At 41.4% G+C, this 27,211-nt stretch overlaps 1 protein-coding gene across 1 annotated transcript in view; it reads left to right on the plus strand.

The window, feature by feature from the left end:
* Positions 1-26,969, plus strand: part of LOC306925009 (RNA-binding motif, single-stranded-interacting protein 3-like) — a 171,651-nt gene extending 144,682 nt beyond the window's left edge. The window contains exons 10-15 of the mRNA XM_079503688.1: positions 977-1,073; positions 3,379-3,432; positions 20,354-20,470; positions 20,805-20,888; positions 21,663-21,787; positions 25,434-26,969. Of these exons, the coding sequence (XP_079359814.1) occupies positions 977-1,073; positions 3,379-3,432; positions 20,354-20,470; positions 20,805-20,888; positions 21,663-21,787; positions 25,434-25,437 (481 nt within the window). The 3' untranslated portion in view covers positions 25,438-26,969. The remainder of the gene's footprint in view (positions 1-976; positions 1,074-3,378; positions 3,433-20,353; positions 20,471-20,804; positions 20,889-21,662; positions 21,788-25,433) is intronic.
* Positions 26,970-27,211: the final 242 nt, after the last annotated feature.

Raw genomic sequence — 27,211 nt, forward strand, 5'->3', positions numbered from 1 at the left:
CTCTCTCTCTCTCTCTCTTTCTCCATTATTCAGTCGGCAGACACTTTGGGATCGATCAGGCTTGCGGCCTGGCGGATGAAACATGTCCTCTCTGGGATACACAATGATAAATAAAACGCTGCGAGCTGCAGCGCTCCGCCGCGGGGATGAGAGGGAGAGATGAATAAATAAGGATAAATAGAATGGGGGGTGGGGGGGGGGGGGGGGGGGGGGGGGAGAGATACTAGAGAAAGGTCAGGGGTTATGCGGTACATACGCCAAAGTAAAGTGCCATCCGGAGCCAGATATGGTTTGTACAGAACTCCTACGAAGTTGGAAGGAGTGTAAGATGATGATGAGTGTAGATGGGAATGCAATGGGCATACAAGACCACCCACACACATACAGTACACCATTAAGGTGATGTCATCATTATTATGTCTTAATTTTTTTTAAAGGGGTTCCATTCAACACCGACCACACAGTCAAATCGTCAGTGTGCACTGTAATTTTAATTCAGTTCCATTTGTATACTCTCAGAGTTAATTGAAGTTACTGAACGGTGCGCTCCATCAACAGTTACTTTGGAGTGTAACATTGTTGAGGGTGTGACGCACTTCTTTTTTGTCCACTGCAACCTTGATGATGATGACACAGGTTTTCGTCCAGTGTGTTGTGTTAACTCCAACTCAACTCGGCTTTATTGTCACATCGCAGGTTTATACAGGTGCAATGAAGTGGTTGAAATTCTTTGTCGTACACAAGCTCCGTCACTGCAGTTTCAAGAAGGGTGGAACTATTATAGAGAAAGAAATAAACACTGTACTTATCACTTATCAATACGAGCTGTGTGAAATGCACATAAAGAACATGAAAAACACAATATATACATGCTACATATTAATTAGTATGTTGAATAAAGGAGATCAATCATGCAGTTTCACCATGGTACTGTTTATTTAAGTGAATATATTTTTTTAATTGTGTAACCCTATAGGTTCTACTCGTCACCATATAACATCACCAATCGGATGATTGCACATCAGACGTCCATCACGCCCTTCATTGCTGCCTCCCCTGTCTCCACGTATCAGGTGGGTAGAGCCTCTCTGATCCCGTGTGTGTGTGTGTGTGTGTGTGTGTGTGTGTGTGTGTGTGTGTGTGTGTGTGTGTGTGTGTGTGTGTGTGTGTGTGTGTGTGTGTGTGTGTGTGTGTGTGTGTGTGTGTGTGTGTGTGTGTGTGTTTTATTTATTATATAAATCAATGCTATTGAACACCCTTTACGTGTGTTGGTTAAAAAAGATTCAACCAATGAAAAGTATTGAAAAGCGCTTCTGACAAAACCTCTTAACTCCATTGGACCCTCAAACAGCTACCTCCACCACCTCATGCACGTAATTGACAATATATAAAGTCACAATACCAACTTTGATGAGGCAGTATTGCTTTGTTTTAAAAATATATGGTTTTCTTCATTCCCTGAAAAATGTTTTTTAGAGTTAGCAGATTTCTTCTCGACAGCAGCTATATACTGCATACGTATACACACGTTATGACTGTCCATAGCTGAGTGTGTAGAGAGGCCAACTGGTAATCAGTAGTTGACCAGTTTGCGTCACACCCTGCCCATGTCTACAGTTGGGTGCCACCGATATTGTCCCTTATCATTTGACCCATTTAGGCCTGACCTCAAAATTAAAAAAAAATCCTTCTAAATCCTCCAGTTTTCTGAAATAAATATTTTCACGATTTTTCAAAAATAGCAGACCTACAAGCTCGTAGCGCGCCACTCGGTGGCGCGCTATGAGCTTGTAGATCTGCTATTTTTCAATAGCTAAATTATAACATAATGTTTAAAACACCAAAAGGGGTTCCCGCCCAAAATGGGTTAACTGTCCTTTTGCGCAGATCACGCAAACCTCAGCAAAAAGAAAAGGACAATATCGATGGCCTCCAACTGTACACACGTTATGACCGTCCATAGCTGAGTGGGTAGAGAGGCCAACTGGTAATCATGTCTACGTGTGGAAGTGTCCCTGAGCAAGACACTTAGCCCCTATCAGCTCATCATGACCATCTGAGCAGACATCAGCTGGGTGAAACTGTAACTGAATCGCCCCCCAGATAAGCAAGTTCTCCCCTCCTCTCCCTCCGGCACTGCTCCCAGAACAGTCGATGAAGCTCCTCTTTCGCTGTGCGATAAACTCGTTTCATCGTTGTTGTCTTGACCTTATTAAGCGCAGAGACGTGGTGGGCGTATCGGTCAAGAAGGTCTGCGATCTTGAGTTATGTGGTCAACTAAGGTTCAATAACTCTCTTGTCTCTTTTCATTCAAAACATACATCAAAACATCTTCTTATTGCTGCGATGACAACATGAAAGAAGGTCCGCATAGCCACAGCGTAGCTCCCACAAGTCATGCACTTAAGGGAGCTTCAGTGTGCAGAGCTTTCTGTCATGTTGTCATTGCTGTATTCTACTGGGCCAGCACAGGCAGTACTTGAAATCATTGGTCACGAGTAACTATCCCCCTTTTTTCATTTCCTACATTTAAAAATGTATTATTTCAAAAGTTTAAACTAAATAAATCACAACCTTTCATCAATTAAAAACAATTCCAACATGTTTCTATAGTATTTAGAGGTTTTGCAACCACTCCCCTCCAGGCTCTTTGTTTGTGACATACAGTGTTCTCTCTTCTTTCTCTGTATGAGAGGCATGCATAGACACACACACACACACACACACACACACACACACACACACACACACACACACACACACACACACACACACACACACACACACACACACACACACACACACACACTCATGTGCATGCACACATACACACACAGAGTTACATATATAATACATGTGACAAAAGGATATTTGCTCTCATGTTAGGGGTGTGAGTAGGTGATAAAAGTGCTGATTTGTGGTAAAGACAGGCTTTGATGATGAAATCTCAGCTGTGAAGCTGTAATTATTAGACTGTATTGCTGTCTGCACTCTTCATACCCTCCTGTAATTACAACATAACATACACTGGACGCTCTCAGTGTCTGGTGTAATATTATGTTAGATGTTCCACCGCAGGGAGCTTCAAATGCGCTTGTGAAGAGTCGAGCTAATGATTCGTTTCATTTCCTCTACACTTTCTTCCTTCCTTCCAATTCTACCGTGCCAATGGCCTTCCTTACATTCTCCTTTCCTCCCTTCCACTCTTTTCATTCTTGCTTGCCTACTTTCTTCGTTCGTTCGTTCGTTCGTTCGTTCGTTCGTTCGTTCGTTCCTTCCTTCCTTCCTTCCTTCCTTCCTTCCTTCCTTCCTTCCTTCCTTCCTTCCGTCCTCCTTTTCATTTCTCCTGCTCATGCTACTGTGTCTCACCATCCACAGGTCCAGAGTACATCTTGGATGCCTCACCACCAACAGTATGTTATGCAACCTACAGTAAGTTAAAAAAAACAGCTTTACTATACACTTTGTTGTGTTGTGTGTAATACCCTCCCCCCATTTCCTTACCTTCCCTCCCTCCCAACACTATTGTCAGGCAGTTTTTGTGGTAATGCAATTAACAATTAAGTATGCCCCTGGCCGGAAGGGACACAGAGCTGGACTGGGACGGTCATTTTCGCGCAAATTTGGCCCAGACCAGCCCACCACAACCAGCGCCGCTCCTTTGAGGCACACACAAACAAGCGCTAATACCACCACTTTTACAGAACAAATAAATGATACAAACCAACAGACAACTACACAACCCTGTGTTGCTCTCACAAGAATGATGCTGGCAAAAGGATTCAAGATAGAAGAGGGTTTACTCACTGATACAGGTACAGTGAAATTATCATGATGGCACTGGCAGAATGGCAGCACGCCCGGACCATTCCTGGTGGCCTGCCTGCCTGTCAAAAAAAAGAATCACCCTACGGTCCCACCGGGAATATGCCCGGTACGTCCTATGGCCAGTCCAGCCCTGAAGGGACATGAGGGAGAAAACTAATATTTTACTTGGATTGTTTTGCCCCTCCTTTGCCCAGCTTTGTGTGTTTGTGTGTATCCCATAGACAGAAAACTGAACCGAGGATAAAAAGTGAGGAAAGTGAGGACAATTGTGATTGGCTGGAATGTGATGACGTACTGTATTATGAGAGCGCCCCTCACTTCACACGGGTGTGATTTTTTATTTTCCCAAGGACACGGGAAGCCAGGTCTATAATGCATTTTAATCACATTTATAATGCATTATAATGCACATTATACATGCTTAAAATTATGCAGAACAACTTATAGCGTATTATAAGTGCTGGTCATGATGCATTATTATTATGCTCAGTATTAAAGTTATAATACTCATAAACCTTGTTGTAAATTGTTATGCATAATTATAAACATTTATAACAAGTCTTACAATGCCTTAAAAGTGCATTATAAATGAGGTTATAATGCATTATAAACCCAATTTTGTGTCATGCATTGCTTTTTCTTAATTTCCCAGGCTAATTACCAAAAAGCAGCCCAAATTAGCTGACAGTGTTTGTGTTACTGACTTTTGTACACATATAATATAATGACATATAATGTATGTTTATTACTCAAAGGCTTGTGGGTTCAAAACTGTCAACCAGATAGAAATGTATAGTCATTGCTAGCATTTGATTGACAACTATAATGACCACTGTTCAATAAATTTACATTTACATTCATTGCTGCATTTCTATTAGTGGTTGAAAAATATGAATAAGAAGCATTTTATTGACGTATGTGGTACATTTGCCCAGTTAATTTAAAGGTGATGTAAGTGATAATTCTTGGTTAAAACAAAAAGTCTATTCTTAAAATCTTAAAGGTTAAGAAACCAGCAATTAATGATAATTTATCAGCTTGTGTCCCAGTAGCAATTTAAAACTTATTTTAACAAACAAATAACAATCTCACCCCCTTTAACACATTTTACAGTTACAAATGGCTAAATTAACACCAGGGATTTCTTTGTACAGGCAGAATTCTGTAGATGGCATTAGTCTGCTCTGTAAACAATAACACAGCTTCCCTGTCACAACATTGTGAAGATGAGGTTTGGAGACTGTTACCCTGGTGTAAACTATCAGAAACAGCTGTTGTTGAGCTCGCTACCTAGCTTGCACATTTTTGCTAATATTATTATTGTTTATTTATTTGTATCCTTTATTACCAGCTCGATTTGTTTTTTATGTGCCTTGAGCCTACTCCTTGCTGGTCGTTTACACAGCCTGAGCAGATGTTTAAAATGGACTTCCTACAGCTCATGTTGAAACTATGTCTATATTAATTTGACATCAGACATAAAACTCACAGCTTAGCGACTACCTGATTGCCAATGATACATTGTATTGGCTTACAACAACTGTGGGTGGACTGGAACACACGTACATTGGCTTACATTGTTATCCACGGTAATTCAATACAAACAAAAAGGGACCTCAAATCACCATAATTGCAAGTTGCCTAAATAACTGCTTCATGCTCATTGTTTCCAGACGTGATCTCAGGGTATTTGGTAATGTTGAAACATGGGAGACAAAGCCACGTCCCAGCCAGCAAAATGCAAAACGGCAGCTGGATGCTAGGCTTATCTGTCTGTGGAATGAGGCTGTGGATGTTGAGTCCATCTTACTGGAGTCTGACATCAGTTATGGAAGCCCGCCCTCTGCTGGTGCAAATAGCAACTACTGTATAACTCTAGTTTTGTCCAGGCAGGGAACAGTGAATGCTGAAGTTTGCATTTGTGGCCATAGCAGTTCTCCCCACCCTGAAGCTATGCTTATTTAATAAAGAGTGACTTTCCATTCCTTTTGAAGAAAGAACAGGAAATGTTTTTTTTCTTCTCCCCCTGTAGTGCTGTACTGGGCACTGAGTTGCACGCATGAACACACGTGCACACGCATACACACACACACTCACACACGCGCACACACGCATGCAACGCATGCAACGCATGCAACGCACGCACGCACGCACGCACGCACGCACGCACGCACGCACGCACGCACGCACGCACGCGCACACACACACACACACTCACTCATGATCATGATCATGTCTGAATAAACTCACTCAAACTGGTAGTGTAGGCTGGAAGCCAACGATCATTTGAACAATAGATGTGGATTTAGACTCATTCACTGGAAGATTTAGAACGACTTACACTTCCTGAACTCTGTCTGCTCTCCCACCGCCCCACCACAACATAGACATAGACAGAGACGCACGCACGCACGCACGCACGCACGCACGCACGCACGCACATACACACCAGAGTTGTAGCACGTACGTCCAAACCCACAACGACATTGGGTAATAACTTTCTGTCTGTCTGTCTGTCTATCTCGCACATAATGTACACCTGAAGGAATAAAACAAACAATCCCAACATTATGCTGTGACACCCATGAATTTTACACAGCTACAGCACAGGACCAGTTGCCCACTCTTCCAACGGACCTCCCAGCCCAATTCATAGGCACGGCTGCCATTCTACCTGTCCGTTAGAACTTGAAATTGAACATCACCTCAGGCAGGCTGTTGCAGATTCCTTTCTTTAATTGGCCTATGGTGGAAGGATGTAGGCCAGGGGTGGGCAACTTTGACGATGGAGCGGGCCACCATAGTTCCACACTCATCCCAGAGGGATACAGTACATATTACTGTCGTAGCACAAATAGCCGATCTACAGTACAAGCTCAAATTGAGCGTTTTGAGCTTGTAGATCAGCTATTTTTGCTATATTTTTTTGCTTATTTTTTTATTGGAATCCTGAAAAAATTATTTAAATTCAAATGCATGTAGTTATAGTTATGTTAACTTTATGAACTAAATGCAAATACATTGGACATAAAAAAGACAATAACATTGTAATACTAGTTATTCAGCTACTAATATACAGCGTTAATGTTTGTGTTGTCTGAACAAACATTAAAAATGCCATTGACAATGAAATGAGAATTCACGTCATATGTGTCTGAGCAAATCGGCATATGTACAATGAGCAGATCATTTGGTCGTCTACTCTTGATGTATGTTTTATTATTTATTTTCTTACAGGACGTTGTAACTGAGAAATATTAAATGCCAAATTAAACAAAGTCCTCATAATGCATCTGCACGGCCTTTTGCATATTTTCCGATAATTATATCTTCAGATGTTTGCTGCATATTCCTCCTCTTTATCCCAGGCATTCAGAAATAAGGAGGATTTACAGTATTTGGACTCCAACAGAGCTCAAGAGAAGGGATGAACAGGGGATGAATGTCCTCATACTTCTAATCATATTAAAGAATTTAGAAGTAAAATTGCAAGACAACAGTGATTTAATGGTAATCCACATGTGCTGGTTTTTAAATGCTCTGTGGTACAGGAACAATATGCAATAGTTTCCTGCACTTTAAAGGGATTTTGCTTTGGTTTGAAAGTAGAGAGATTTTATCGCAGTGATTTTCAGCAAACTGCCTTTTGAGTGGGCTGGTTTCCTGCCAACAGCTCCAAACTATTTCATAGGCTACCTGCAAAATTCAGTTATGCTCTGTTTGCTGAAATTGTCATCTCTAGAGGGACAGAAGATAGAGACAGCATTGTTATGACATATCAGCCAAGCACTGAGGCTTTCCAACAAAAACTGGCTTGCACAATAGTTTAACTTGTCCAGACTATCTCTCTCTCTGTATCTCTGTCTCTCTGTCTCTCTCTCTCTCTCTCTCTCTCTCTCTCTCTCTTTCTCTCTCTCTCACACACACACACACGCACGCACGCGCGCACACACACACACACACACACACACACACACACACACACACACACACACACACACACACACACAATCTCTCTCTCTCTCTCTCTTGCCTTCTGTTCCTTTTCTTTTTCTTTCCTCTCCTTATCCTCCCCTTTATCTTCCCTTTTCTTATTTGTCTTCTCTCCGTTTCCCACACTCTCGCCTCTCTCTCTGTCTCCGCCTGCCAACTCCTGATGCTATTTTGCAGTCATGTCTGATTAAAACCTTGTCTGTGACAGCGGATGTGTTCTGTAAATGTGTTTTCAAACAAATCTGCTGTCTAATTATCTGGCACGCCGCTTGATATGGGTTCCTGCGTCTTGGGAGACTGGAGAGCGAGAGAGAGAGAGTGATAAAAACAACATTCAGAGATTACAAGGAGGAAAAGAGAGAAAGAAGTGCAGCAAGAGACGGAATAATGGAGAGAGAAGTAGGTAGACAGAGAAAGGGATTTAAAAAGAATATCTTGTGATAGAACTAAGAACAGAAAACAAGTATAAAAGAATAGCTGGACTGTGCATGCCATTTCCCCAGCCTCATCTTCGCTTAGTCAAAATGCCAGTTAGGTAACAAAGGCAGAGGCTAGTCATTGTATTTCTTGGATACTGAAAAGTTGGGCAATTAAAACGGATTTGGGCAAAAGAGAGAGTCACATAGCGGTATCGCTCACTGAAAATAACAGATCTCTGTTATTTTGTTGATGTTGTTGAAAGCTATTTAAGTGTGATTTTTCCTTTAAAGTTATAACAAAAATAGGAACTATCAAATATCAACCAATCAGAAGAGGACTGTAAGACAATCAGTTAAATAATTCAAATTCAATTCAAATAAACATACGTTTTTGATCTGCTATTTTCACTTCCTGTTTGGCTTTGAAGTTTGACGCTTCACGATTTTGATAACTTTTAGTCATTATTCGTCATCTTTTGTGTACGCTAAGCAAGTTTTATTTGGAATGGACCATCATGCTAGGAGGAGTTTGAAGAATCTGTTCTACAATCAAAGGCCCATACACAGACCTTTGAATACTTAGACTAGAAAATACTCAGGCAAAAATACGGAGCATGAAGTCAACAGCAGAGACAGGCAGATGAAGGTTCCGGAGTTCCATTTTATTTGCAGAGTTCAATACAGCATCAGCCATGGGGACAGAGCCCCATGGCTCCTTCAGCCTCTCGGCTTCCAGACTAACACACGTTTACTAGGCATTTTCTGTAGACCTTTATACAACTTAGACAGAGACAACAAAGCAAGAATGCAAAGGTGGTCCCAAGTTACCCTACCCCCCTATACCAAATGGTCATGTCTAAATAAGGTAGTGGTCACCAGGAAACAAGCACAGGAGGCACAGTAGGTGGCCTACTATCAGCAAGCCAGATCTTTAGGGTCCCTCCTGCAGCTGCCCATGCATTCTGTCTAAACATGTCATGTCACTCTCTCGATGAGAGACAAAGATCCAGGTTTACACTTTAGTTTAATTGTGATTTCCAGATACATCAGACCTCCCTTTGAGACAATCATGTCTCATAAAAACGAATATGGAAACACAATTATTGACCCTCGTCCTCCCTTTGGCACTGACTGGAACATTAAAAATATGACACAAAGAAATCAACAATTACAGTAGAATTCAAAATGGCTTGCAGACTTCTAGGCATTCAAATCACATAACTCGTTACCAGTGTTCTCATTCCATTACAGTATTATCATCGGTGTGCTTATAGAACTCCCTTCTGTGTTCAATTTAATTTCAGGCTAAAACATTACATAGGAAATACAATGAATAAAAATAAGTAAGTAAGTAAATAGTAAAATACATTCCAGCCCGAAAACCACAGTAAGAATCTCTCTTACACACTAACAACTTCTCTGTACTGTAATCAACACTTTTAACCTGTACATAACTCAAAACATGATCATTGACATAAATGATAACCCGTAAACATTTATCTGACACTTAAACACAATACACCGTCGCTGCCAACCCCTTTTGCTTCACTCCAAAGCACCCAATTATTGAATACAAAGTGTGTTACAGTTCTTCAAACTTTACATCTGATGCTCTTAGCATCAGTTAATGTTAAGGATAAATTTTACCATAGTCATTCATAAAATGATTCATTTTTGTTTAGTTAACTCATCTTTTTAGGACATGCAGAAATCATCTATAATTATTTCAACACTCTAGATTCCCCAAGGCTCGTACAAATAACAGCACTGTTACCACCGACGACCATAAACCCTAACTAAGTTTTTCCAGATCTCGTGCATGCTACTATTATTCACTTACGTTAAAATCCTAGAGTAATTTATATAACTTTAGAGTTTTCCCCACATGTCATAGCAGAAATACCTTCGTTGACTTTTCCCATTCACAAATTTATTCGAACAAAAATAAGAACGTTATGCAAAATTAGGATGATTAATACTTATGCGTACGACAGGAGCGCTGTCTTTCGCCTGACAAAGAGACATCTAACTAATTTTACTCCGGTAAATATTTCTATTCAGCTCCAAATCTCCCTTAGGCATATCATCCCATTAAGTCAACTTCCCTAATTAAATACCTGACACATAAAATCAACATACATGCCCATTATATGTTGAACTAGACAAACGTAAACATACATTTGGAATCAAATGGAACGATATCCATCTGATATAATACAATCTTCTGTAACGTTTCTTCTCCTTTTGTCTCACCTTCGTCAGTGTCCATCAGTCAGCGCACACGGGCCAAACGAGGTTTGTGATGCAGTACACTTATGCACCGCATGGCGTAGGCCGCTCTGTTGTCGAGAGTTGCCCTTTGTCCGAAAACTTTCATTCTGATCCGAATTCACTTTCATCACCTCCTCCCTTTCAGTCATGATAATACAACATGACTAAAAAACGAGAAAGTGATTCAGTGTCATCACAGGAGCCCGTAGGCCTCCGCGAGGCGGAAACTTGCGATGTGCCGCGTTGCGAGCTTGTAGATCAGCTCTGTCGAGCCGCTGAATGGAACGAAGCCACGACGCCTCGCCGCCGGCGCCTGTCGAGTCGAGACGCGCCGTGAAGAGTCAATGAAGTGGCCATCGCCTCCCTCCCTTGGACCGCAGACCGCCGATGAACGCCCTCGGGCCGGGGCACGCTGTGCTCCGTAGCACCCCTCTCCCCGCCGTCCAGCCGCTGTCCATCGCCCTCTGGTCACGATCGCCGAGAGCCGTTGCCCATCGCCGCTCCTCGGTGCAGGCCGCCTCCGTCGTGGTGGTGATGAAACCGCGCCGGGCAGGCCGTCGCTGTTGCGGCGGTGATCGCCGTGTTGAACCCCGTCAGTTCGACTGCAGCGCCGTCGTCGTTCTCCTCCGTCCAAAAAATTGCCGACCGAAATATCTATTAGACCGAATTGTCAATTGTCCACTGGTCCTCTCGCCTGACGCAAAAAATGCATCATCGCGACCGAGCTCGGCACCACTTTGAAGAATCTGTTCTACAATCAAAGGCCCATACACAGACCTTTGAATACTTAGACTAGAAAATACTCAGGCAAAAATACGGAGCATGAAGTCAACAGCAGAGACAGGCAGATGAAGGTTCCGGAGTTCCATTTTATTTGCAGAGTTCAATACAGCATCAGCCATGGGGACAGAGCCCCATGGCTCCTTCAGCCTCTCGGCTTCCAGACTAACACACGTTTACTAGGCATTTTCTGTAGACCTTTATACAACTTAGACAGAGACAACAAAGCAAGAATGCAAAGGTGGTCCCAAGTTACCCTACCCCCCTATACCAAATGGTCATGTCTAAATAAGGTAGTGGTCACCAGGAAACAAGCACAGGAGGCACAGTAGGTGGCCTACTATCAGCAAGCCAGATCTTTAGGGTCCCTCCTGCAGCTGCCCATGCATTCTGTCTAAACATGTCATGTCACTCTCTCGATGAGAGACAAAGATCCAGGTTTACACTTTAGTTTAATTGTGATTTCCAGATACATCAAGTTCATTAAAGTGCGACCCGTGGAAATGGCATAAACTGTGCCAAAAATGGCTGATTTCCTGTTTGGTTTAGGTCATGGCGCCAAGAGACTTTTTGTAAGTCGTGACATGATACAGGTGTGTACCAATTTGCATACATGTAGGTGAAACCGTATTGTGGACTTCAAGCAGAAACCTTTGTAGAAGTAGGTCGGGAGTGGCTTATTGTCGGTATCGGTCAGTAAGTCTGTCCCTGTTACAATGCGCTAGACCCCTGGGAGATGGATTGCTGAGGTGGAGCGCCACACCTAGAGTACCATCAGCTCCCAGTGCTTCCCGCACAAATTGCCGCACCCAAGCCGTGCTACTCATACGTTGAGTTGGCGGTACCCGGGATCGAACCCATGAACTTGTGATCCAAAGGCTCTACCGACTGAGCTACCCAGACACATTTTTTGAGATGATTAAAATACGTAAGGGTTTGATGAGGTTTGATGAGGTCAGATCAACATATGGAATATCAGAACAGGAAGGACGGGTGGGGAGGATCAACATATGGAATGTCAGAACAGGTCAGCTGGTTTGAGGTTTGAGGTCAGATGTAGAGTTGCTGGCCGGCTCCATATATGCAGATCTAGGTGATGAACGAACCAACAGGAAATTATATGGCCATATATTGGCATTCCCATATATGGGGAAGGTCCCCTGGCGATGTCGTCTATGCCGCGACTACATATATGCCCATATATGGAGATCCCTGATGATGTCACGTGATGCCACATGATGTCACGATGCGTGACCATATATGGAGGCGCGGAGTGACTAACGGACGGACGGACTGATGGGAAATGCACGTTTTCATAGTAAATGCGATGTGCGGTCGCAATATTAACTAGAATTGCACTCTCGAGATGCCAACTTGTGCCTTGCTAACCTCGCCTCACCGGTCTGGAACGGATGATATCGTCATGTTGTAGTATTGTTTTGTAGTCATCAGGCAGGAACAATCAAACGGAACTTCCTTTTCCCTCAAACCGGAAGAATCACAATAAAAGCTCTCGTAGCCTGTAGCTTTTATTGAGAAAAATCGGTTTGAAGGAAGATCCGGAAGATTTCTGACTACAAAACAATACTACAACATGACGTAGCGATATCATCCGCTCCCGACCGGTTCATGAACCCGAAATGGAATGGTGCCCAGGCTAGCACCTTGCACACAAGTAGGCCATGTATGACCTACTTGTGCGCAAGCAGAGAACGCCATGAGGTGCTCTCACAACTCCTAGAGTCCTACAGCTACTAACTCATGTCTAATAAAGCTGCTGTTCTAAATCCTTTAGACCCATTATTGACCTTATACCAACCTTGAAACGTACAGTACCTTAGTTACGTCACCAAGAATGGTGGTCCCTTACTAGCTGTTGATGGTGATGACAACGACATACACATACCCAGCCGATCGCAGTACTTGCACGCTCTGCTTGCGCAAGTAATAATAATTCTTTTTTATTACTATTATAGTATTATAATGAAATATAATGTAATAATAATATTGAAATAAAAACAGCTAAAAAAATAAATAAAGTTGGTAATAGTACAGATAACAAAAATGCCTGGAGTTATAGAATGTGCAGGTGGTCTGCTGCTCTTATCTTTTTTCATAAAATGTTTTTTTCTTTTGTCCAGACTCTCCAGTGCCTTATATATTCATGTGAATATCCCCATGTGTATAGTTAGTCACTGTTTTGTCCATGCACATGTATCCTCCCAATCAAATGATGTTGCCAGCCACCTGCCACTCTTCTCACCTGACAGTGAGGACTTTTTAGCGGGATGGCGTAATGTGCAGAGGAAAGGGAAAAAAAACACTATCCCACGATTCCCACCCACAAACACGACCAATTGTTTTGGTTGGAATGCCCGGCCAAGCCAAATAAGGCACCACTTGTGTAACCCTTCTATCCATCCATGGACAGGAACTTTACCCCTGTGCCACCCAGATGCACTGCTGATTTAATCTGACCAGAATATGTGAAAATCCTTCTGAATGTAATTTGTTTATTTATTGCAGATATACAGTATACAATAGGGGACAGGATATATAGGATTCAGTATATATATAGGATATATAGGATATATATGGTAACTGCAAGGTCGCCAGTTCAAACCCGGGCTCCCCCAGAGTTAGTATCGAAGTGTCCTTGAGCAAGACACTGAACCCCTAATTGCTCCTGATGTGCTGGTTGGTACCTTGCATGGTTTCCGCCGCCATCAGTGTATGAATGTGTGTGTGAATGTAATGCACAATCTATGTAAAGCGCCTTGGATAAAGGCGCTACATAAATGCACCATTTACCATTTACCATTTATATACCGCAAGAGGCACAGGGGCAGTGTTTCTGTGTGTGCCCCCCCTCTCTCTATCTCCCTCTCTCTCCCTCTCTCTACTCTCTCTCTCTCCTCTCCCTCTCTCTCCCTCTCTCTGTCTCCCTCTCTCTCCCTCTCTCTACTCTCTCTCTCTCCTCTCCCTCTCTCTCCCTCTCTCTGTCTCCCTCTCTCTCCCTCTCTCTACTCTCTCTCTCTCCTCTCTGTCTCCCTCTCTCTCCCTCTCTCTACTCTCTCTCTCTCCTCTCTCTCTCGCTCTCTCTCTCTCCGTGGTTCCATCAGTGAAGTGTCCAGATTGTTTAGACATCCTGTCTTTGCGCAGTAATTAGCGAGAGGATGTCCTGCATATTCACAAATCTCTCAAGAGGAAGTGCATGCATTAAATGATTAATGCAATTAATGATTAAACCATGAAATCGTCACTGTTGGGTGGAAACCTGGCATTATGTCCAAAACTGTTGCTTTTAAGGACATGGAGAAAAAAGAAACTGTGTTCCAATGGATCCGATGTAGTTATTATTTACACTTGATAGTATGTTTTACAATAAAACTCACAGACACACTTACCCATTTTCACATTGGCTTTCCGATTTCTTTCCCCCCAAAATAGCCGATTTTGGTCAACTTGTATATGAGAAATATTGAGGTTTTTTTGCCTGACAGCAATGAAATCTGAGAAGGGGGGGGGGGGGGGGGGGGGGGGTGGGTGCTGCTGCAGAGAGTCATCCAAACAATAGGGGTTTGTAGAGCTTCCTGGGTTAAAGAGTTAAATCCTTTTAGGGGATACAAAAGGGTGAAGAATGTGCTCCCGTCTACATCTGGGCTTTAAAATAATGCCCAACACCAAAGAAGTTTTCTTTTGTGTGGCAGTATGTTGAAATGAAATTGCGTGCGGGCATTATTACACGTTCCTGTTCTCCCTTTGAGCTTCTTCGGTATAGTGGGTACTGTGTTTATGAGCGTTGCATGTTTGTTCTGTTATTGTCTTGTATTTATTGTTACAGGCAGAGCTGTGTTACTTATTTGCCTCTTCTCTTGGCCAGTTCACACTTGTAAAAGAGACTTCAGTCTCAATGTGGTTTTTACTGGTTAAATAAAGAAAAAAAGGAAAAAATGGAGCATGGGGTTAGAATTATGCCTGCTTTGGAGAGGTGGTCTGGCTTCCAGAATGCGTTTTGTCTGTCCGATGGGTTTTTCTTTCTCTAATAGTGTAGTAAGCAGCTACCTTACATGGGTATCAGTCGGTATGGCCTGCCGTCATGTTCCATTATTTCATTAGCTCCAGTTGAAGTCTATTGAAAGGGAGGGAGAGGGAGGTTCAAAGAGTTCAAAGTTCTGTCTGTCTGTCTGTCTGTCTGTCTGTCTGTCTGTCTGTCTGTCTGTCTGTCTGTCTGTCTGTCTGTCTGTCTGTCTGTCTGTCTGTCTGTCTGTCTGTCTGTCTGTCTATCTGAAAACAGCTGAAAACATTAACACACACACATACACACACGTGTCCGTGTGCATGGCATCGCACACCCTTTCAGACTGCACACACGCACGCACGCACGCACGCACGCACGCACGCACGCACGCACGCACGCACGCACACAGACAGCTCTTTCATACAGTCATAAATTAGAGCAGATAATTAGTCAATGTGGGTTTATCTGTTCCTTTATTGCACTTATCCCAGCATGAAAGCATGAGGGAAGTTGAGGGAGGGGGAAGCATGAGAACGATGAGAGGACATGCATAGATAGACTGGCTCTATCTTGTGTGTAGTACATCTTTTCTGTTGGGAGGAACCCTATATATCCATATTTCAACTTTTTTATGGTAAATGAATGCCCTATAGAGGGTATGCTTAAAGTGAATGGCACATCGAGTGGCAAATCGAGTGGCAAAGCAACATGCAAAGTGAGTTTAACATTGTTTAACGTTGTTTAATGCAATCAGATAGGACTTTTCTGTTTGGATGCATGGGTTGTCAACGCCAGAAAGTAGTTTTTGCCAGTCAGTAGGCATTCCTGCATAACTTCCGGGTTTGATGATGATGTCACACGCATACCCTCTATTGTAGGCCTACTTTTTCGTACCACAGTGTCATGCAAAAGTAGCAAAAATCAACTGTATTTCGTGTGCATAAAGCCATCCATATACTGGGTCTTTCTCATTGACCCTAGTTATCCAACCATGGACACAGCATCTGCCATTTATAATTCAGGCATTTCGCAGATGTTCTTAACCAGGCTTACAAAGTGCAAGTGCAAGGTAAGTGGCATGAACCCTAAGTATCAACATGACAGGGTCATGTAAAGTCAATGCAAAGGATATCAGATAAACATCATAGACACTGTGACAGAAGTGATAGAAGGAATGAGAGATCCCAGGGGGTTAGCTAGATAAAAACTTTTAGAGAAAAGAAAGCCTGGCGATGATGACTAAGGCTTGAATAAGGGGCAGGGCAGACTCCTTGGTGAGGAAGGGTCTGATCTTCCAGATGTTCTATATTGAGAAATCGACAGGAGTGAGTGATCGCTGCCATGTGTGTCTAGAAGGACAAGTCCAGGACCACTGCCAGGTTCTTGGCAGTTGGGACAGGATCCACCATGGTGTTTTGATGGAATTGGGAAGATCCGGCAGAGTGCAGGACATTCCAGGGAAGAAGAGAAGCTCAGTCTTGTGCTGGGCTTGAGGTTGTGGGAAGACAAACACTGTTAGATGTCAGGCAGGCATGCAGTGATGCTTTCTTCAACATGTGTGGCAGAGGGAGGGAAGGAGAAAACCAGTTGGCCAGTAGGAACATTGGACAGCCAGGTACTGTACCAGCTCCAACTCAAAGGCCAGTGCCATTTGGTTTGGTTAGCAGCATGTGCCGAACATGCTGCTAAAGAGAGAGTGTGTGTGTGTGTGTGTGTGTGTGTGTGTGTGTGTGTGTGTGTGTGTGTGTGTGTGTGTGTGTGTGTGTGTGTGTGTGTGTGTGTGTGTGTGTGTGTGTGTGTGTGTGTGTGTGTGTGTGTGTGTGTGTGTGTGTGTGTGAAAAAGGCATTGTGGCATCGATTTATTCAAAAGAATGTTAAAAGGATAACCAAAATAAGCCCTCAGGGCACATTCTGGTGGCATAGTAGTCACCCGTAACGAATTTGACTCCATTTTTGTGCCAAAACTAGGTTCAGTGAGATCAGTCAGGTTGTGACATGGTGTGCCTGTGTGTCTTTTGCGCTATTGAAGTAGTCTGACAGGGTATCTCTGTTTTCTCACATACAGTACAGTATGTAAGACCAGGCCCATTGCCAGTTGTTGTTGCCAGTTGTCATCTGCCTTGAGCCATCCCACCCATATAGCATAATGAATGAGCAGGGTTTAGGTGAGTTTGTTTGTTTTATTTTGTTTTGAAAGGTCTGCAGTTTTGTTTTTAATGCCTTTGAGGTGCTAATGTACTTGGATGAGCTCCTGCTAGTTTCCTCAGTGTTCCTACTGACCATGAGAAGATCCAGAATAGAAAACGTGTTCTTTGGTTGACTTTTCTGAGACAATGCCTTTTAAGATACAACCCAGGTAATTTAATCTTTCATTGTGATGACATTGACCCACTTTGACCATGAAGTCTTTGGCCTCGCAGAGGTTTATTCTGGACACAAAAAGAATGTATTCAGTTTTGCCTATAGCTGTAGTACTGATTTGTTATCAGTGAGCCAGGTGCATATTCTACAGAGTTCAGAACTAAGGGCCTCAACCTGCAATTTATCCTTGCCCGAGACCAAGAGTGCCGAGTCGTCCATAAACAAGAACAGATTGGAGTACATGCTGATGGCAATGAAGAGTTAGAAAGAAAAAAAAGAATAGAGTGGAAAACAACAACTAAAGAAGTTAAACTCAAATATTCAATGTCCAATATACATAGTTTAAAGATAGCCATGATAAATATCATAGCAATACAAAAGGCAGAAATGCTACTTGTGAAGGTAGAGAAACACATCCAGCACATATAAACAGCAGTATCTATCTATCTATCTATCTATCTATCTATCTATCTATCTATCTATCTATCTATCTATCTATCTATCTATCTATCTATCTATCTATCTATCTAGCTATCTATCTATCTATCTATCTATCTATCTATCTATCTATCTATCTATCTATCTATCTATCTATCTATCTATCTATCTATCTATCTATCTATCTATCTATCTATAAATGCACCATGTCTCTGCAGAGCCATAGAGTAAGACAGAGTTACGACAACTCCATTCACTTCATGGGGCCAGTCCAATGGCGGCTCTTCTACATGCATAGACTTCTATTGGCGAATAGTGACAAAGGTCTGAACCGGAAGTTGACGGAATGCATTGGAGTCTATTCAGTATTTTAGCCGTGACGTAAGCACCCCCTTCAGAGATACTTCCGGGTTCTACTTTTGTGGAGGTTTTGTGTCCCCATAGAGTTATACTGTGTCCCTCCGTCGGACTAAATCTGAGACTAAAACAACCACGAAAGTCTCATTTTACCGCTTTCCTTGCAACAACAAAGCTACTGGTCTCACAAATCTGTCTGCAACAGCATGATCTTGTAGACCAAGTGTTTGCCACTGCTGGAACTAGTTAACCTGACTCCGCCAGATGGGCGGACATACACAGTGCTGCCTTGATCCCGCCTCTAGCTGCTGCTGATTGGCCAGGCCGTTTTGTGGCCGGGCATCAAGTCTGCCTGAGAGTTCCCAGATGGGAGCAGGAGGGGGGAACCCAGTGTACTCTCTGCTGCCCCATCTGGCGGAGTCAGGTTAGGAACTAGTGCCCCAGGAGGACAAACATCAAGCATAAACATGCATAAACATGACAGAGGCGTGAAATAGACCCATGATGAAAACAAAGGCATGCAACCCTCACTATGCCACAGTTGCCACTACATAAGTGTTGTATAAAATATAAAGATCGGATCGGGAAAAATCGGTATCAGCATGTCTCAAAATCAAATGATCGGAATCGAGTAAAAACGTCCAGATCGCGTTAATTCAGCTCATATATATATATATATATATATATATATATATATGAGCTGAATTAAAACAGTTGCACTGTGTTTAGAAAGGCCGATTTGCTCATCTACATATGACGTCAATTTTCCTTTCATTTTCAATGGCATTTAATGTTTGTGTTTCCACAAAAAGATGATTTGTTCAGACACATATGACGTTAATTCTCCTTTTATTGTCAATGGCAAATGTGACAAGAGTTCAGCTGTATATAGGAGGCCCTCAAAAGGGCTTTTGTCCATAATAGTCTCTTGTGCATATACGTCCTTTAGCAGCAGATATCAAACATTATGATATTGTAACTGTCATGGGTACGTCTTATATACCCAAAGAAATAACACGGTGGGGTGGCTCAGCACTTGTTGAACAACCTGATGGTTGTCATGTGAAAGTCTGGTGGTATCGTTTGCCTGGCCGTGGCCGCAACACTGGTGTGAACAGATTGTCCTTCGTGATCCGCTCAGCTATGGCTACATACCGCTTCTTGGATATTCCCTGGAGCGATGGACGCTCATGTCTGATGATGTGCTGGGCCATCTGTACCACCCTCTTTAATGATTTCCGTTTGAAGGCGGTGCTATACTCAATGGTGCTATTGTACAATGGCCTGAGGATGCGGGATTGTGGGGGCTCACACTGAATGTCTTCATGCGGTGGAGGCAGTATAGGCATTGCTGAGGCACGCATGTGTAAGCTAAACAGATACAGTATAAGAAACTCGGCAAAGGTTTGCCAAGGTTTTAGGCTGAGATACACATAACTGGGCACATGGGGCATTTGCATATTAACACCGTTCCCACAAGCAGTTTTGCTGTCCTAGTTAAAAGAAGAGTGTAGGACTTTGACAGACTCAATAAAAAAAGATTGGAAGTCAACACCAAAATGCAAAGAAACTTTCACTGCAGTTCGTTCTGCTGCTACTGCAGAGTTACCCCTGCCACACCTACGATACCCAGTAGTTTTCTGTGCATTTTGCTTGTAGCCTACCTTCATTTAACTAATAGCCTGTTCCATCTTGTTCAGCAGATGGCTGCTGTAATCAACCCCACTGACATAGTCTGCCAGTTCATCCATCCCTCCATCTCTGTCTCCTCATCTCAGACTCTCTATGCAACTCTTATTTTATTTATTTTGTTTATTATTTTCATTCCTTTCCTTTGTTTTGATGTTTAATTTCAGTTTAGTTTGTGACTTCCTTCCATTCACAGGGTGCTGTGATCACCCCGACAGCAGCCATGGAGCCCAGTCTGTCTCTCCAGCCCTCCAGTATAATGGCTCCTCTCGCCCAGCAGATGAATCACCTGTCTCTTGGCACCACAGGCACTGTGAGTCTCCCCATTTAAACCTTTTTGAATAACATTCATATGAAATTGCACAAGTGTGTACCAATTGCTAATTTAATTTCCCAATGGAATTGTGAGCTACTGTTTCCTCATAAAGGAATGAATTGTGTGTCATATTGTGCCCATAGACCAAACCAAATTTCTGAGAAATGAGATGAATGTGCCAATGAAAAAATCAGCCAATTAATCTCCACTACTCAAAGTTTGTATCTATTGTCTATATGATTTTCATTCATTCTCTCTCTCTCTCTCTCTCTCTCTCTCTCTCTCTCTCTCTCTCCCCCCCCCCCCCCCCCCCCCCCCCCCCCCCCTGCAGTACATGACTGCCGCAGCTGCACCTATGCAAGGAACCTACATTCCCCAGTACACTGCAGTGCCTGCCTCTGCCATCACATTGGAAGTAAGGACAAAATTATGTTGCCATTTTTGCAGAGCATGCCATGATGGCATTCATCGCGGTAAAAGTCTACTACAAATCATTGCATAACAGTTTTACTTTACTCTCATACAGTACCATCGCCTCAACTGTCAAATCATGTATGATGAAACACATATTGATTGATTGATTGATTGATTGATTGATTGATTGATTGATTGACTGATTGATTGTGTGATTGTTTGATTGATCGATCCATCCATTCATTCATTCATTCATTCATTCATTCATTCATTCATTCATTCATTCATACATGTATTCATTAATTTATTTACGTTTATGTGTCACTGATGTAAAGTGAAAGGGCTGTGGCATCGACATTGTTTAAATAATAGACTACGGGAACATTATATAATTTCAAGGCCATCATCCTTAAACAACACTGGGAATACCACTGAATTTCAATAACAGATGTGTCTATTTTGTCATTCACCGATTGACAGTTTTTATTGGCCAATATTCTGTACTGTCCTCTGGTCTAGAGCCACACGCAAGGATAAAGATGTGTAATGTTAGGTAATGTTTGTTTTTTTTCTTCTTGTTTTAAACAGCCAACTATTGTAAAAGTTATATCTGATTCTTCTTAACCAGTTAAATCCTATATTTGCTTTGTTGGCTGGGATCACCTCCTATCCTCGGAAATGCATAGCCAAGCTACATATTTTCACAAATGTTCATCAATTATGCAATGTCCAAATTTGGGATGCTAGGGTTAATACATTGCTCTTTCTGTGTCAGGGTGGTTTAACAGAAGCTTCTCCACAACAAGCCCCTCCATCCTCACAGGACCCCAGTGGACAGCAGCCGTTACCAGTGGACAACACAGGGGACCATGCTACAGCCTACACCTACCAACAAACTAAGTATGTTTTGGATAGTGGCTCCCAACCAAGCTCTGGACCAAGTACAGAGCTGACCATGGTCAAGTTTACTAAGTATAGACTATATTCGCACAGTGGACATAACTCTCATGTCATATGTGTGGGTTGGGAAGAAATGCCACCCCAATGTGTTGGCATTTCATTAACTTAATAGCAAAATGGCCGCCGTGTGAATATGGTGAATAGAACTTAATAGAAATCTAATAGATAATACTTAAATTAAATTACCAGTCTTGCTGGTAAACATGGAATGTTTTGTCTGCCTTTTGGAAGAGTAACATTTTGTTATCGATTCCCCAGTGGGCCTTTTCTGAATTTGTCGGTAACCCTTCATTTTACGGTACGGTAATTACCAGGTAACTACCAGGTAATTACAGGTAAGTACCTGGTATTACCTGGTAACAACCAGGTAGTAGTTATAAGTATTTACCCATTAATTACCTGGTAATTACATGGTAACTTCCAGATACATTACTCAGTAATTACTATGTAATTACCAAGTATTACCCAGTATGTATAACTATTTACTGTATAATCTCCTGGTAATTATATGGAACTTACCATGGTAAATGACACACTGGTTGCTGGTATGTTCCTGACAATTACCAGGTATTTATACGTTTTTACTATGTAATTACCAGCTAACTACCAGGTATTTATAAGTATTTACTCTGCAACCAGGCACGATACCCTGGTTGCAGGTACTATAGGTATGTAGGTACTATAGGTATACCAAGTATTTTCAACAACTACCAGGTATTTACTCTGCTACCAGGCAAGTTACCCAGTAGGTACTAGGTCATTACCAAGTATTTTCCTGACAACTACCAGGTAATAACATGGTAACTGTATTCACTGTGTTTACATGGGTACTACCCATGAAACACGTGGGCAGTAGCCTACCAGGGAATTACCAGTTGTTACTAGGTAATTTCCTGACAACTACCATGTAATTACCTGATAAGTACCCAGTAAGGAACAGTACAGTTCCTCCTTTCTTACTGGATACCTATCAGGTAATTACATGGTAGTTGTCAGGAAATTACCTAGTAACAACTGGTCATTTCCTGGTAGGCTACCCATGCGTTTACATGGGTAGTACCCATGTAAACACAGTGATTACAGTTACCATGTAATTACCTGGTAGTTGTCAGGAAAATTACCAGTTGTTACTAGGTAATTTCCTGACAACTACCATGTAATTACCTGATAGGTATCCAGTAAGAAAGGAGGAACTGTACTGTGAAAGGAAGTGTGCTCTATTTCCATGATATTACCATGTACCTACCTGGTAATTGTAGATTATAATCCTCCCCATTACCCATCAGGGTGTATTTTGAACTTTTAACTTTGAACTTTGAATTTTGAACTGGCAATAACTGTTAATTACCGTGTAAGAAAGGTGGAATTGTACTGTGAAAGGAAGCATGGTTTGTTACAGTGAAAGTACAGGGTAATATTATGGAAACAAACCACGCTTCCTTTCACAGTACAGTTCCACCTTTCTTACACGGTAACTTGCTTGGTTTTACCTGTTAATTTACACAGTAAATAATTGGTAATTAACAGTTATTGCCAGTTCAAAATTCAAAGTTCAAAGTTCAAAATACAAAAAATACGTTTACATGGGTACTACCCATGGCAATAACTGTTAATTACCAGGTATTTGCTGTGTAAATTAACAGGTAAAACCTTGCAAGTTACCGTGTAAGAAAGGTGGAACTGTACTGTGAAAGGAAGCGTGGTTTGTTTCCATAATATTACCCTGTACTTTCACTGTAACAAACCACGCTTCCTTTCACAGTACAGTTCCACCTTTCTTACACGGTAACTTGCAAGATTTTACCTGTTAATTTACACAGTAAATACCTGGTAATTAACAGTTATTGCCATGGGTAGTACCCATGTAAACGTATTTTTCGTATTTTGAACTTTGAACTTTGAACTTTGAATTTTGAACTGGCAATAACTGTTAATTACCAATTATTTACTGTGTAAATGAACAGGTAAAACCAAGCAAGTTACCGTGTAAGAAAGGTGGAACTGTACTGTGAAAGGAAGCGTGGTTTGTTTCCATAATATTACCCTGTACTTTCACTGTAACAAACCACGCTTCCTTTCACAGTACAGTTCCACCTTTCTTACACGGTAACTTGCAAGATTTTACCTGTTAATTTACACAGTAAATACCTGGTAATTAACAGTTATTGCCATGGGTAGTACCCATGTAAACGTATTTTTTGTATTTTGAACTTTGAACTTTGAATTTTGAACTGGCAATAACTGTTAATTACCAATTATTTACTGTGTAAATGAACAGGTAAAACCAAGCAAGTTACCGTGTAAGAAAGGTGGAACTGTACTGTGAAAGGAAGCGTGGTTTGTTTCCATAATATTACCCTGTACTTTCACTGTAACAAACCACGCTTCCTTTCACAGTACAATTCCACCTTTCTTACACGGTAACTTGCTTGGTTTTACCTGTTAATTTACACAGTAAATACCTGGTAATTAACAGTTATTGCCAGTTCAAAATTCAAAGTTCAAAGTTAAAAGTTCAAAATACACCCTGATGGGTAATGGGGAGGATTATAATCTACAATTACCAGGTAGGTACATGGTAATATCATGGAAATAGAGCACACTTCCTTTCACAGTACAGTTCCTCCTTTCTTACTGGATACCTATCAGGTAATTACATGGTAGTTGTCAGGAAATTACCTAGTAACAACTGGTAATTTTCCTGACAACTACCAGGTAATTACATGGTAACTGTAATCACTGTGTTTACATGGGTACTACCCATGTAAACGCATGGGTAGCCTACCAGGAAATGACCAGTTGTTACTAGGTAATTTCCTGACAACTACCATGTAATTACCTGATAGGTATCCAGTAAGAAAGGAGGAACTGTACTGTTCCTTACTGGGTACTTATCAGGTAATTACATGGTAGTTGTCAGGAAATTACCTAGTAACAACTGGTAATTTCCTGGTAGGCTACTACCCACGTGTTTCATGGGTAGTACCCATGTAAACACAGTGAATACAGTTACCATGTTATTACCTGGTAGTTGTCAGGAAAATACTTGGTAATGACCTAGTACCTACTGGGTAACTTGCCTGGTAGCAGAGTAAATACCTGGTAGTTGTTGAAAATACTTGGTATACCTATAGTACCTACATACCTATAGTACCTGCAACCAGGGTATCGTGCCTGGTTGCAGAGTAAATACTTATAAATACCGGTTAGTTAGCTGGTAATTACATAGTAAAAACGTATAAATACCTGGTAATTGTCAGGAACATACTTGGTAATTACCTGGCAACCAGTGTGTCATTTAGCATGGTAAGTTCCATATAATTACCAGGAGATTATACAGTAAATAGTTATACATACTGGGTAATACTTGGTAATTACATAGTAATTACTGAGTAATGTATCTGGAAGTTACCATGTAATTACCAGGTAATTAATGGGTAAATACTTACAACTACTACCTGGTTGTTACCAGGTAATACCAGGTACTTACCTATTATTACCAGGTAATTACCTGGTAGTTACTTGGTAATTACCGTACCGTAAAATGAAGGGTTACCAATTTGTCTTCCTCTTGTGTCTCGTTCAGATAAGCAGACGCTGGGAGGGTTACTGCTGCACTGCCTTGAGAGAGAGGGACTGCACTGAGGCACTGGGGACACAGAGAGAGTCAAAAGAGAAGGTGAGCTAGATGGACGACAGTGAGAAGAGAATGCTTCCACTTTGCACAGGCACCATCAAAAAAAGAGGAAAGAAAGAAACACGAAGGAAAAAAAAATATTACAGTTGTATTTTCTACTCGGTCTCTTTGAGAAACAAAAACAGGACAAAGCAAAGACGGCAGGCTAAGCTCAAGTGGACTTGAACTGCAACTTTATTATCTGTCACCATAAGATTGGAGTGTGACAGAATAGACTGAAGCAAAAGTCAAACAATAAACTGTACGGGAATAAAAGAACATTTGAATGTGCCGATAGATTTTCAGACTTTTTTATTAGAAAAGGAAGGAAGTTTAAAAACTTCAAATAAAAATAAAATAAAACAGGTTGTCTTCCTTTGGTATTAAGCTACTTTATTTTCCTTGTTTTTATGAGTTTAGTAGTTTTCTAGAATATAAATGTTTTCTTAAATCTTTATTGCCTTAAGTTTCTCAGACTTTGGGGGGGAGGGGATTTTTCCATTGTCTTGAATCGTTAAAAAAAAAGAAAAGAAAAAAAAGACAATGATTTGAGAGGTCTTTGGACATTTTAGATCATCAGAGATGAAATCTACAAATATCACTGTACAGGTTAAAGATGCGGCTGTATTTGTATGAAGATTTTAAATTATGTGATAGGTTGCAACTTGTGTGGGTAGAATAAATCTCCTTTAAGGAAACAGGTGGGAATAATGAAGCCACTGCTTCATGGTAAATGCAGTTATAATTTGTTTATGAAGAAAACATGTTTCTCCATGGCATTTTTTAAAAAGAAACTTGCAATTGCTTCATGAGCTTCAAAAAAAATAGTTGTTTTGCCTGCTTTGCTTGTCTCATTACAAAAAACAAAACAGAAAAACCCAAAACAGATAACATCTGATAAGGAAAAAGTATAGAATTTTTAGAAGAACTAATGTGTGCAAAAGCAATAGTTTTAGGGAAATTGTCACAATTTTTTTGTCTTTGTTAGTTGTTGTTAAATACACACAGCCTACAGGTGGCACATTTTATACCAAAGATGGATAGAGACTGGGAATAAATAGAATATTATTTCCATATTATTATTCTATATTCTAATTCAATGCTGAAATTTTTCATGCTTATCATGTTGTCAGTGTGTGTTGGAAAAATCCAGAAGTGACAGACAATATACATCACAAATGCACACATCCTGCCTTGACTGCCGGAAATTGGAGCTTGCATGTGTTTTCTTTTCCATATAATTATGATTCACACTTGGTGACGTTCCACAACAATGAATAGAATAGAAATGTTTGGCAATGGTCTAATGCTCATAGAGCAGTGTTACTGTTACTGTTCACAGGAAATGTGAATACAACCCACTATTCTATTTTAAATATAAACAGATGGAAAGGAAGGGATACACATACACTACACCTTTTTGGGGTTTTAGCTACTTTGGCTGTCATGATCTACAGTTGGGTGCCACCGATATTGTCCCTTATCATTTGACCCATTTAGGCCTGACCAATCCTTCTAAATCCTCCAGTTTTCTGAAATAAATATTTTCACGATTTAAAAAAAATAGCAGACCTACAAGCTCGTAGCGCGCCACTCGGTGGCGCGCTATGAGCTTGTAGATCTGCTATTTTTCAATAGCTAAATTATAACAATGTTTAAAACACCAAAAGGGGTTCCCGCCCAAAATG

The sequence above is a fragment of the Electrona antarctica genome (assembly GCF_951216825.1).
Source record: "Electrona antarctica genome assembly, chromosome: 6".
Taxonomy (NCBI): Eukaryota; Metazoa; Chordata; class Actinopteri; order Myctophiformes; family Myctophidae; genus Electrona; species Electrona antarctica.